The 12,455-nt window shown below is 37.9% G+C and overlaps 1 protein-coding gene across 3 annotated transcripts in view; it reads right to left on the minus strand.

Moving 5' to 3' along the window:
- Positions 1–12,455, minus strand: part of ITSN2 (intersectin 2) — a 118,986-nt gene that overhangs the window by 72,589 nt on the left and 33,942 nt on the right. For 2 of the 3 annotated variants that reach the window (XM_011950968.1, XM_011950976.1), the window contains one exon: positions 6,873–7,012. In XM_011950968.1, coding sequence (XP_011806358.1) covers positions 6,873–7,012 — 140 coding nt within the window. Of the gene's footprint in view, positions 1–5,421; positions 5,503–6,872; positions 7,013–12,455 lie in introns of all 3 variants that reach the window. The other variant, XM_011950961.1, reaches the window with a different exon arrangement.

Consider the following 12,455-nt stretch of genomic DNA (forward strand, 5'->3'; position numbering starts at 1 on the left):
TCAGGATGGTCTCGATCTCCTGACCTCGTGATCCACCCGTCTCGGCCTCCCAAAGTGCTGGGATTACAGGCTTGAGCCACCGCGCCCGGCCTGACAGCCCCTTTCTTAAGAAGAGTGGGGGAAAATAATTTTATTTTTTCACAAATAACAAAAATATTTGTATATTTGTATATAAGAGTTTACAAAGCATTTTCATCTACATGCTATTTCATTTAATCATAAGACTCTGCAAAGAAGACAGGCAGATAATGTCAGCTTGTTTTGCAAAGGATGAAAGCAAAATTTGGAGGGTAAATGACAAATCGTTACACAACTGGCAGGTGGTATGGATAAGACTAGAGTTTACTTTTTCAGATTCCTAGGCCATTACAGTTTTCATTGCACTTCACTGCTAAAGATGTGTGAGTATTTTCTCTCTTTTTTTTTTTTTTTGAGACGGAGTCTTGCTCTGTTGCCCAGGCTGGAGTGCAGCGGTGCAATCTCACCTCACTGCAACCTCCTCCTGGGTTCAAGTGATTCTCCTGCCTCAGTCTCCCAAGTGGCTGGGACTACAGGCACCTGCCACCATGCCTGGCTTTTCGTATTTTTAGTAGAGATGAGGCTTCACTATGTTGGCCAGGCTGGTCTCAAACTCCTGATCTCATGATCCGCCTGCCTTGGCTTCCCAAAGTGTTGGGATTATAGGCATGAGCCAGAGCACCTGGCCAGACGTGTGAATTTTCTTAATGGTATAATAGCCTGTCAAATGTCTCACTGTTGAATCCACTGGCTTTTTTATTTGTCTTGGTATAACTTAAGCAAGAGTAAAAATTATTGATTCTGTACGTGCATATTGCAGGTTCCAGTAAAACATAACATTCTAAGATAAATAATTTTAAATATTTTACTCCTGTTGTCACTACAAGTAGCCTAAAGGAGCAATTAACCCAGGCGCTCTACTATCACAAAGGACCACAGCATTAGAACTAAGTGCCTGTCCTCCTCCAACACTATCAGGACCAGTTCCATCTCACCTACTGATAAGACACAGCCTTTCTTCTCATTCCTTATCCCCTGAATTCTTATCTCTACAGTGCTGTTTATCCCTTAATCTGACCCAATCCCCTAACTCATTCTCTCCTTAAACCTCTCCACTCTCCTAGAACTTCCTCTAGGTGATCGGGAAACGATCACATAGCTACCAATCTTCTCTGAACGAAAATTCTCTTACCTCTTCGCCTTCTTGGCTGACCCCTCGGGATACTACTTTTCCGCTAGTCCTCTTTCAGTTTATTATCATATACTCCATTGACATCAGGGTCAGAAAATAACTACGGTATTTTCCTTGCTCTTCATTGCCACTTTCAGATGGTTATTTCCCCCTCACTCTTACCAACTACATGCTTTTCTGGGGCTCCTACCATCCAGCAATACCATTCTCTCCTTCCTTTTTATTGTCATCTATTAGTCACCTGGTCATTCATTCACCTCACTATTCTCTAAGTCTTTGACATCCACATAAATGATGCAATCAAAACCTCAACTCTCAGGCTGATCTCTTCATCAATGACCTTTTTAACTCTACTTAATCCATCATTCCCATTATTACACCCTGAGTCTTACTATAATCAGAAACAGAACTACCACTGACCAAATACCCCATTCTTCAAACATAAGTTCTCACCCTTCGAACTTTTCTTACACCTGGTACATCTGTATCAATAGGGTTTGTTTGTTTGTTTCTTTTTTCTGAGACAGAGTTCTGTTCTTGTTGCCCTGGTTGGAGTGCAGTGGCATGATCTTGACTCACTGCAACCTCCACCTCCCAGATTCAAGCAATTCTCATGCCCGGGTAGCTGGGATTAAAGGAGCGCACCACCACACCCAGCTACTTTTTTGTATTTTTAGTAGAGACAGGGTTTCATCATGTTGGCCAGGCTGGTCTCGAACAACTGACCTCAGGTGATCCACCTGCCTCGGCCTCCCAAAGTGCAGGGATTACAGGCATGAGCCACTACGCCCGGCCATCAGTAGGTTTTCAGCCTCACTGAGACCATTCTGTTGACTCCCATCATTCTCTCTCTTTATTAATACCCCTCCTCTCTTCACATCCTTCATGTCTAGTTCATGTTTCAGAGTTCATCTTCATCATAATGTTTTTGTCAAATCTGTAACTCTTTTGTCCTTCTCTCTTTGTGCATGTCCATTAAAACCCCAAACCTGTAGGAACCATGAACCTATTTCATCAGCTTTCTCTGTGCTTATACCTAAACAGCTGAACACTGGTGAGGAAAAATCATACAATTAGGCATACTGTTTTCAATTTAAATACATCGCCTCCAACTTCAAATAGACATTCAACATTGCTCAGCACACTTAGATTTTCCTCTACTAAGCTTACATATCTGCACTGAAATGTCTATTTCATGCCTATTTCTCTCCTGAAACTTCCTAATCTCCATCCATTCTCCTCACTACCAGCTATAAACCTTGCCTCATTAGGCCATCAGACTACAGTTCTCTCATCTTTCCATCTCAAAAAATCAACAGAACTTCTAGCATCTCCACCTCTCTTCTTCTGGCCTAGGTTGAGTTATATCATGTCCTCCTCTACCCAGGAAGAGTCTTTCTGATGGTTCAACTTACCTCTGATTTTATGTCTTGAAGCTGTCGGTAAGGGAGGGGGCTAGTGAAGTACTGGGTAGAGAAAGGCGGGTTCCCTGGCTAGGGCTTCACCCTCAGGCCTCTGCCCACGAACTTAAGTGAGGACAGACACTCCTGCCTTCGCACCCAAATGTTACATCTTCTAAGGGCACCTTGGCCTGCCACACCCCTATCCTGTGCCTATAAAAACCCAAGATCCTAGAAAGGCAGAGACATAAGCAGCTGGACGTCGTGAGGAACACATTGGCGGAAGATGACACAAGCAGAGCTGGTCATTAAGAGCACGTCAACAGGCACCGGCAGGCCACTGACCAGAGGAACAATGCAGAGTTTGGCCAAAGCAGTCAGAGAAGTCAGGTTGCAGCCCCACTCCAAGGTAAAACCATCCCCCTTCTGTCTCCCCCATCTGCCGAGAGCTACTTCTACTCAATAAAACTTGTATTCATTCTCCAAGCCCACGTGTGATCCAATTCTTCCAGTACACCAAGGCAAGAAACCCTGGGATACAGAAATCCCTCTGTTCTGTCCTTGTGATAAGGAAGGGGGTCTGACTGAGCTGGGCAACACAAACCGCCTATAGACAGCAAACTAAAAAAACACCCTGTAACACAACCCCACTGGGGCTTCAGCTGTAAACATTCACCCCTAGACACTGCCATGGGGTCAGAGCCCCACAGCCTGCCCATCTGTATGTTCCCCTAGAGGTTTGAGCAGGGGATACTGAAGAAGTGAGCCACACCCCCATCACTTGCCCTTGGAGTGGGACAAGGGAACTTTTCCTGTTTCACTGTCAACTTCCTACTCTCTACCACAAATTTAACTGCATTCATATCCATCTTCTCCCCGTATGTTACACTGAAAGTATTCTTTTTATCCATTCTTTAATCTGTGCTCTCCATTCTATCTTAATCTGCTTCTTCAGGGACTTTGCTCCATCAATTACCACAATCTCAATCTCTCTCTCTTTCCCCCGCCTCCTACTCCTTTCTTTTGTCTTTACTATTTCCTTCAAGTCTTTCTTAAAAAAAAAAAAAAAAAGGTTTTCCTTTGACCCCCATGCTTTTTTCTTTTCATTCTAAGAGTTGCTGCTACTCACTTAACCCTTCCTCAACTCTCACTCATTCCTGATCCACTGCAATCCAGCTTCTGCTTATCACTCAAGTGAAATGGCACTTTTAGTAAGGTCTTCAAAGTTTCCTTTTGACAAATTCAATGGATATTTTTCTTTTTCTTTTTTTTTTTTGTTTGAGACCGAGTTTTGCTCTTGTTGACCAGGCTGGAGTGCAATGACGTGATCTCGGCTCACAGCAACCTCCGCCTCCCAGGTTCAAGTGATTCTCCTGTCTCAGTTTCCTCAGTAGCTGGGATTATAGGCACCCGCCACTATGCCCGGCTAATTTTTTGTATTTTTAGTAAAGATGGGTTTTCACCATGTTGGCCACGTTGGTCTCAAACTCCTGACCTCAGGTGATCCACTCGCCTTGGCCTCCCGAAGTGCTGGGATTACAGGCATGAGCCACAGCACCCGGCCAATATTTTTTAGTACTATGTTAACTAATAACTCTATCATTTTCCAGTGACTACAGAAGACCTCTTTTCTCGCTTTCTGTGACAAAAGTCTCCTGACTGCTCTGGCAGTATAGATTTCATATCTCTTTAGTTTCCTAAATTGCTCTGATGAAAGCATCAATAAGCAGTGTAAGTCTGGAAGGCAGGAAGCAGAAGGAACAAAGTAAAACAAGGGACAAGAATAACTACTGGCCTGTGGAGAATCAAATGCTAACTGAAAGAATTAGACTATGTGAGGGAGAAGAGTCCACAAATCATCATTAAATTTCACTTTACAGATGAAGAAACTTAGTTTAGTTTCTATGCAATCCGTAGCAAAAGTTTAAAAATCATATAATCTGGTCATTCATGCCATAACCATAAAGGCTAAAATATGGGTCCCTTGCTGCTACCATCTTTCCAATTTGCCCTACCTTTGCTCAGGTAACAAATGAACTCTACTTATCATGTTTCTGTCTTCACTGTGGAATATATATGCAAACAGGCAACTGCCCTATTGCCATCCATTTTAGTACTGAGTACAATGTGTAGTCAAAATCTGCTAGAGTCAGCAAGCAGTAAACATAAAGCACATTTCTTTAAGCTCTACTAAAATATGAATTTATTGACCATTTTAAATACTCTGTATGTTATACATGGCGAAGATAACTAGTTATTTATATAATTTAAACATTTTTATTTGATGTGCGCGTCTAAATATGAGCCTGGTAACTAGACATGACTAAAGTTGCCCCTGCATTATCAGTTCTTTAAAACTGTCCTTATAACAGTATTAGGAGGCAGCTTGGTGCATATATGACATAAACTTGCCCTAGATTTCATAAAGTATTAAGTTTTATTTTAAACACTGATTTTCAGTGATATGGGTAAGTGATTTAATCTCACATTTTCTTTTGAATTGAGTTAGTAATCATCTTATCACTTAACCCACTCACCGGGATGTTGTAAAGGAACCAGGTTATATTTCTAAGTGTCCTGGGCTTCTTTTGAGAAAGGTTACTGTGGGCAACCTTACTGATTTCTGGCATTACACTTGAACAGGCAGTTAGACAGCAGAAGGATATTCAAGCAAGCAGAAAGAAAAAGGTTTATATTGTATATGTTATTTCAAACAAAGATACTCAGAAAAAGGCAAAGAATAGTCTAGTTTAAAAAAAAAAAACACAGTAAAGTAACTCAAAGAAAAGAAGCTAGATATTAGAAAATAACCTTAAGTAAGAGGAAGAGGTTGTTGAGACAGCTTAGCAGAGACAAAAGGCACTGAAGAACAGAGTCATCCATATTCCCACACTGTAAGATAAGGCAGATAAAAAGCCAATTAAACTATGTACAGACTTTTTTTTTTAATTAATTATTTTTTTTTTTTTGAGACGGAGTCTCACTCTGTCGCCAGGCTGGAGTGCAGTGGTATCATCTCGGCTCACTGCAACCTCCACCTCTCGGGTTCAAGCGATTCTCCTGCCTCAGCCTCCCAAGTAGCTGGGACTACAGGTGCATGCCACCACGCCCGGCTAATTTTTGTATTTTTAGTAGAGACGGGGTTTTACCATGTTGGCCAGGCTGGTCTCGATCTCTTGACCTCGTGATGCGCCCGCCTTGGCCTCCCAAAGTGCTGGGATTACAGGCGTGAGCCACTGCGCCCAGTTATGTAGATTTTTTTTTAAAGAAATAATATAGGGAAGATAAGTTGGCTGGCTTGTCTAACCAGCAATGACAAATGATTTCATTTTCTATAACATTTTTTTCTACTGAATATATGCTTCTGTAAAGTGTATTAACATTGTTCACCTCAAATTCCCCTTCCTTACCTGAAGCCACCATGTTGTTCTTTCTTTAGCATGCTGTTTACTCTATATTTGGTGTTAACGTTATTCTAAATAAGTCAGCATGATAAAAGCCATTTGAAGAGAGAGATTTCTTATACAAAAGCTTTATGAAAAGCTTTCTTTCTTACAGAGAATACTTTACGCTCTGGAAACTTTATATTGTTAGCAAAGGAATAACTGAGACTATTCCCAAATTTATATTATATGCTATGAGTCTGGTTTTTAGTTTCTTTCATAGGTATAGCTTCAGTATACAATGAATACTGTGGTGAATGATATGCAGACAGTCTATGTTTTGGACATCTGCTCTGCCACTGCGGCAAATAAAGAAACATTAACTTGCTTTTCATGCAAACTTTATAGTGCCAGATTCTGTTTTAGATTTCATTGATCATTGCATTATTAACAGAGGTTAATTAAATTACACTTAACAAGGAAACAAAAGAAAAACTGTGTTGAAAGAGCCTCTACCACCTGAATTATTTCAAATTTTCCATATTTCTCATTTCTGAAAATTGCCTAGGATCATGTTGGCTGAGATCAGTTCTGTCATACTGACAAAGGCAATTGTTCTGGAAATGTATAGATGCCAATACAAACAGCACATAGTCATCAAAAACTGGAAACTGTGATAAAGTATATGTTTAGTTACATGACACTATGTCATATAACTAGAATATTAAAAACAGTCTTGAAATTCTTGTTTGTTGAAATTATAAAATAAATTATGAAAATGTAATACATATAATAGCTTTAGCTATTTATTCTATTAAATCAAAATAACGAAGGTAAGAAGTTAGTTACCTAAAAATAAATAGTATCAAAAATAAATACCTTTAGTTGATTGTTATAAGAATCCATTTCTGATAGCTTAGATGCAGTTTCTTTTTCAAGAGCATCTAATTGTTCTTTAAGTCTTTGGCATAATTCTTGCTTTTCTAATGATTTTTTATGAAGTAAACTGACCCCTGAATCTGAAAAACAAACATCAGACAGTTTACATTTTGTAGAAGTTCATATGTTATTACCAGCATGCCATTTACTGTTTGGTCAAATTGATGTAACTAGACCAACACGAAGGATGTATACACATAATGTAGACCAGTACAAGAGAAAACAGTTGTTATTTCCACTTCCCAGATTATATGCTGGAAAGAGCATCAGAGGAAATGGTTATAAGCCTTGGTTCTCCATTCAAAAGGACTAGGACTTGAAGTGCAATTCTACTTTAGGAAAAATACTTCACCAATCTAATCCTCAGGCTTTTCATCTGTACAATGAGCATCACACCACATTAAATGAGGTGATGGATATAAAGCCATTGTATACTCTGGTCCACAGTTAATATTCAATTAATAGAAGCTATAGTTAAAAAGTAGCTTTCCATTTATTCTTAGTGCTCCCAAGAACAGGGAAATATTCACAGCAAAGATTTAATAAGTATTACTAACTGGATTATTTAGTAACATTATTTTAGGAAGTAAGAACAGAAGGTTTCATTTTATATTATCTTTTTTTACATATTCATGCAGGGATGAAGAAACCAGATGGAAATATATAATGCAGAATACATTACAATAAATTAAAATAGCAATATTATCTGTTTGAATGCCTATTTTTAACTTTATCATATTTTTAAAGTACAGAAGTACAAAATTTAAATAAAATGAAACATAGAGTAAAAAATTAAAAGGCCTCCATCTCAACTGCAAGTTCATCCCTCTTTTAGGCATTTACATTTAGATGTATACATATTCGACTTTTATTTCCATGGGTTTTAATAGAATCATATTGTCTACATTGCTGTGCAACTTGTTTTGAATTTAATAAGATATCAATCAGGACAAATAATCTAGTTCATCCTTTTAAATTGCTCCATGGTAGTCTACATTATGGCTACTGCATAATTTATATTATTACCTTTCTGACTGGTATGAGTAGATGTGGGTCTGTACACACCGATCAACATCTACCTATTTCCACCACCCTCTAACCCCTGGTAACCACTCTTCTATTCTCAGCTTCTGTATAGGAATTCAACTTTTTTAGATTTTATATGTAAGTGAGGTCATGCAGTATTTGTCTTTCTGTAACTGAGTTACTGCATTTAGCATAAGGGAGTGCAAATATCTCTTTGAGACAGTAATTTTGTTTCCTTTGAATATATATTCAGAAGTGAGACTGCTGTATCATACAAGAGTTTAATTTAGAAATCTTCATACTATTTTCCATAACAGCTATACCAATTTACATTCCTCCAACAGTGTACATGGGTTCCCTTGTCCCCACATGCTCACTACCACTCGTTATCGCTGATCTTTTTGATAACAGCCATCCTAACAGGTGTGAGGTGATATTATATTTCAGTGTAGTTTAGATATGCATTTCCCTGATGATTAATAATGTTGAGTACCTTTTTAAGTACCTCTTTACCATTTTTAAGTCTTCTTTGGAGAAATGCCCACTCAGGTCCTTTGTCCATTTTGAAATTGGGGTTTTTGATATTTGGTATTGAGTTATATATATTCCTTGTATTTTGGATATAAACCACTTATCAGATATATGGCTCACAAGTATTTTCTCCCATTCCATAGACTGCCTTTTCATCTTGTTGTTTCCTTTACTGTGCAGGAGCTTTTTAGTTTGATGTAGTCCCACTTGTTTATTTTTGTTTCCTGAGCTTTTGGAGTAATATCCAAAAAATCATTGCCAAGGTCAATGTCAAGAGCTTTTGTCTATGTTTTCTTCTAGGAGTTTTATGGTTTCATGTCTTATCTTTAATCCATTTTGAGCTGATTTTTGAGTATGGTATAAGAGTCCAATTTCATTCTTTTGCAGGTAGATATCCAGTTTTCCCAATACCATTTATCGAAGAGGCTATCCTTTTCCCATTGTGTCTTCCTGATGCCCTTGTCAAAAATTAGCTGACCATATATACTTGGGTTTATTTTTGGGCTATTCTATTTCATAAGTCCATATGTCTTATCACTGACAAAAAATTGTATATATATCGTATGCATGTTGTTTTGAAATATGTATACATTGTAAAATGGCTAAATTGAGCGATTAACATATGCATAATTGAGCTGATTAACATAATGCATACGTTAATTAGCTGGGCTCTCTATTCTATTCCATAAGTCTGTCTTTTGTACTCAACAATTAAAAAATGTATATACAGTATGCATGTTGTTCTGAAATATGCTTACATTGTAAAACGGCTAAATTGAGCTAATTAACATATGCATTAACTCACATACTTACCATTTTTGTGGTGAGAACACTTAAAATCTATTCTCTTAGCAACTTTCAAGAATACAATGCACTGTTATTAACTATAGTCACCAGGTTGTACAATAGATTTCTTGAACTTATTCCTCCTAATGGAAATGTTGATTTCCTTTGAGCAAACTCCCAGTGATCCCCTTTTCTCCCACCAGCTCTGGTGGCCACCATTCTATTCTCTACTTTTACGGATAAATATACACACTCCACAAATAAATGAAATCATATCGTATTTGTCTTTCTGTGCCTGGCTTATTTCGCTTAATGTAACATCCTACAGGTTCACCCATGTTGCCCCTATGTCTGTCTTTATGCCAGTACCATACTGTTCTGATTACTATAGCTTCATAATATTTGCAAATAGGCAGTGTGATGCTTCCAACTTTTTCCTTCTCAAGACTGCCTTGGTTATTTGAAGTCTTCTGTGATTCCATATAGGTTTTAAAATTGCTTTTTCTATTTCTGTGGAAGTGCTATTGGAATTCTGATAGGGATTGTGTTGAATCTGTATATTGCTTTGGGTAGTATGGATAATTTTAAAAATAATAATTCTTCCAATACATGAACATGGAGTATCTTTCCATTTATTTATGTCTTTTTCAATTTCTCCCATCAATGTTTTACAGTTTTCAGTTATAGATCTTTCCCCTCCTTGGTCAAATTTATTCCTAAGTATTTAATTATTTTTGATGCCGTCATAAATAACATTGTTTTCTTGGTCTCTTTTTTGAATATTTATTGGTGTAAAAAATGCAACTGATTTTTGTATGCTGATTTTGTGTCCTACAACTTTACTGAATTCATTTTTTTTTTTTTTTTTTTTGACGCGGAGTCTCGCTCTGTCGCCCCCGGGCTGGAGTACTGTGGCCGGATCTCAGCTCACTGCAAGCTCCGCCTGCCGGGTTCACGCCATTCTCCTGCCTCAGCCTCCCAAGTAGCTGGGATTACAGGCATGCGCCACCATGCCCGGCTAATTTTGTATTTTTAGTAGAGACAGGGTTTCACCAGGCTGGTCTCGAACTATCCACCCGTCTCGGCCTCCCAAAGTGCTGGGATTACAGGCTTGAGCCACCGCGCCCGGCCTGAATTCATTTATTAGTTCTAAGTTTTATAGACGTCTTCAGGGTTTTCAACAGGGTTTTCAGCAGGATTATGTCATCTGCAAACAGGGATAATTTTACTACTACTTTTATAATTTGAATGTCTTTTATTACTTTTTCTTGTCTTAGTCTTGCTAGTACTTCCAGTATCATGTTGAACAGAAGTGGTGAAAGTGCATATCCCCACCTCATACCAGATCTTAGATCAAACTTATCCAACCTATAGGCCATGGCCCACATGCAGCCCAGGATGGCTTTCAATGGGGTCCAACACAAATTCATAAACTTTCTTAAAACATTATGAGATTTTTTTTAGCACTCATCAGCTATTATCGGTGTTAGTGGATTTTATGTGTGGCCCAAGATGATTCTTCTTCCAATGTGATCCAGGGAAGCCAAAAGATTGGACAACCCTGTCTTAGATAAAAAGTCTTTAGTTTTCCCCCAATGATTATGATAGCTGTGAGCTTTTCATAAATGGCCTTTATTATGTTGAAGAAATTCCCTTCTATATCTGTTTTTTTGAGAGTTTTTATCATGAAAGGATGTTAAACTTTGTCAAATACTCATTCTGTTATTTATTGAGATGATCATGTGGTTCACAGATTTTTGTCTTTCATTCTGTTAATGCATACTTTAAATTGTGACAGAAATTGCCAAACTACTATTCCAAAAAGCTGTATCAACTCACGACACCAACAATACCTGTTCCTGCAAACCCTCATCTATACTGGATATTATTAATCTTTTTTTCATTTTTGCTAATTGGCAAAAAAGAAACTTGTTATTTCAATTTATATTTTCTTGATAACCAGTGAAGTCAAAGAAACATCTATTTATGTTTCCAGCCACAGTCTTGAATTGTTAGGTCTTATCCTTTGCCTATATTTTCTACTGGGCTGTCATCATTTTTGATTTGTAGAAGCTCTAAATTCTTGTATTACATGTACTTCAAATTTTTTAGTGTTTATGCTGTCTTTCATTACGACTTTTTCATTTTTATATCATCACATCTGTAAATATTTTTCTGCATGACTCTATATATTGTTTAAAGAGACTTTTCTCATACCAAGATTATAAAATATTTTCCGGTTTTATAATAGTTTTTCTTAAGTTGTTTTTATGTTTAGCCTGCTAGTTTATCTAGAATTTATTTCTGTACATAGAGAGCAGTAAAGAGCTCCCCTGCAACTCTTTCAGATAATCCACTGTCTCCCAAATCACTTACTGAAAGTCCATCCTTTCCCCACTAATGTTAAGTGCCAACTTTATCTTATCCTAAGTTGCCATTCTTGCATAGGTTTTTGTCTAGACTCTATTCAATTCCATTGTTCTACTTTTCTATTTCCGATCAATAACAAACTATTTTAGGCACTCTAACTTTCATATCTTATGTTTTGATATCTAATATGGTTAGTCTCCTCCCCTCTATCAAAGTTTTTCAAGTTTTGCCTAATCTTGTACAATTTATTTTCTAGATGAATTTGTCAGTTATCTTGCCAAGTTTCATTTAAAGAAACTCAAAAAGAACAGAATATATGAATTAGGAGAGAACTGACATAGTATTCATGTATAATATAATATTAAGCTAGTTCATTTAGGAACACAAAATGTCTCTAGTTACTCAGGAATCTTTATTTTTTTATTTTTATTTTTTGAGACAGAGTCTCGCTCTACTGCCCAGGCTGGAGTGCAGTGGCACCATCTCGGCCCACTGCAACCTCTGCCTCCCACGTTCAAGTGATTCTAATGCTTCAGACTTTCGAGTAGCTGAGACCACAGATGCGTGCCACCACCTCTGCTGATTTCTGCATTTTTAATAGTGATGGGGTTTCACCACGTTGGCCAGGCTGGTCTCAAACTCCTGGCTTCAAGTGGTCTGCCCACCTCAGCATCTTAAAGTGCTGGGATTACAGGCATGAGTCACAGTGCCCAGCCTATTCAGGAATCTTTCATGTCTATCAGCAAAGTGTTATAGCTGCATATTTCTTCTTCTTCTTTTTTTTTTTTTGAGACGGAGTCTCACTCTGTC

This window comes from Colobus angolensis, unplaced genomic scaffold (assembly GCF_000951035.1).
Source record: "Colobus angolensis palliatus isolate OR3802 unplaced genomic scaffold, Cang.pa_1.0 Scaffold109, whole genome shotgun sequence".
Classification (NCBI taxonomy): Eukaryota; Metazoa; Chordata; class Mammalia; order Primates; family Cercopithecidae; genus Colobus; species Colobus angolensis.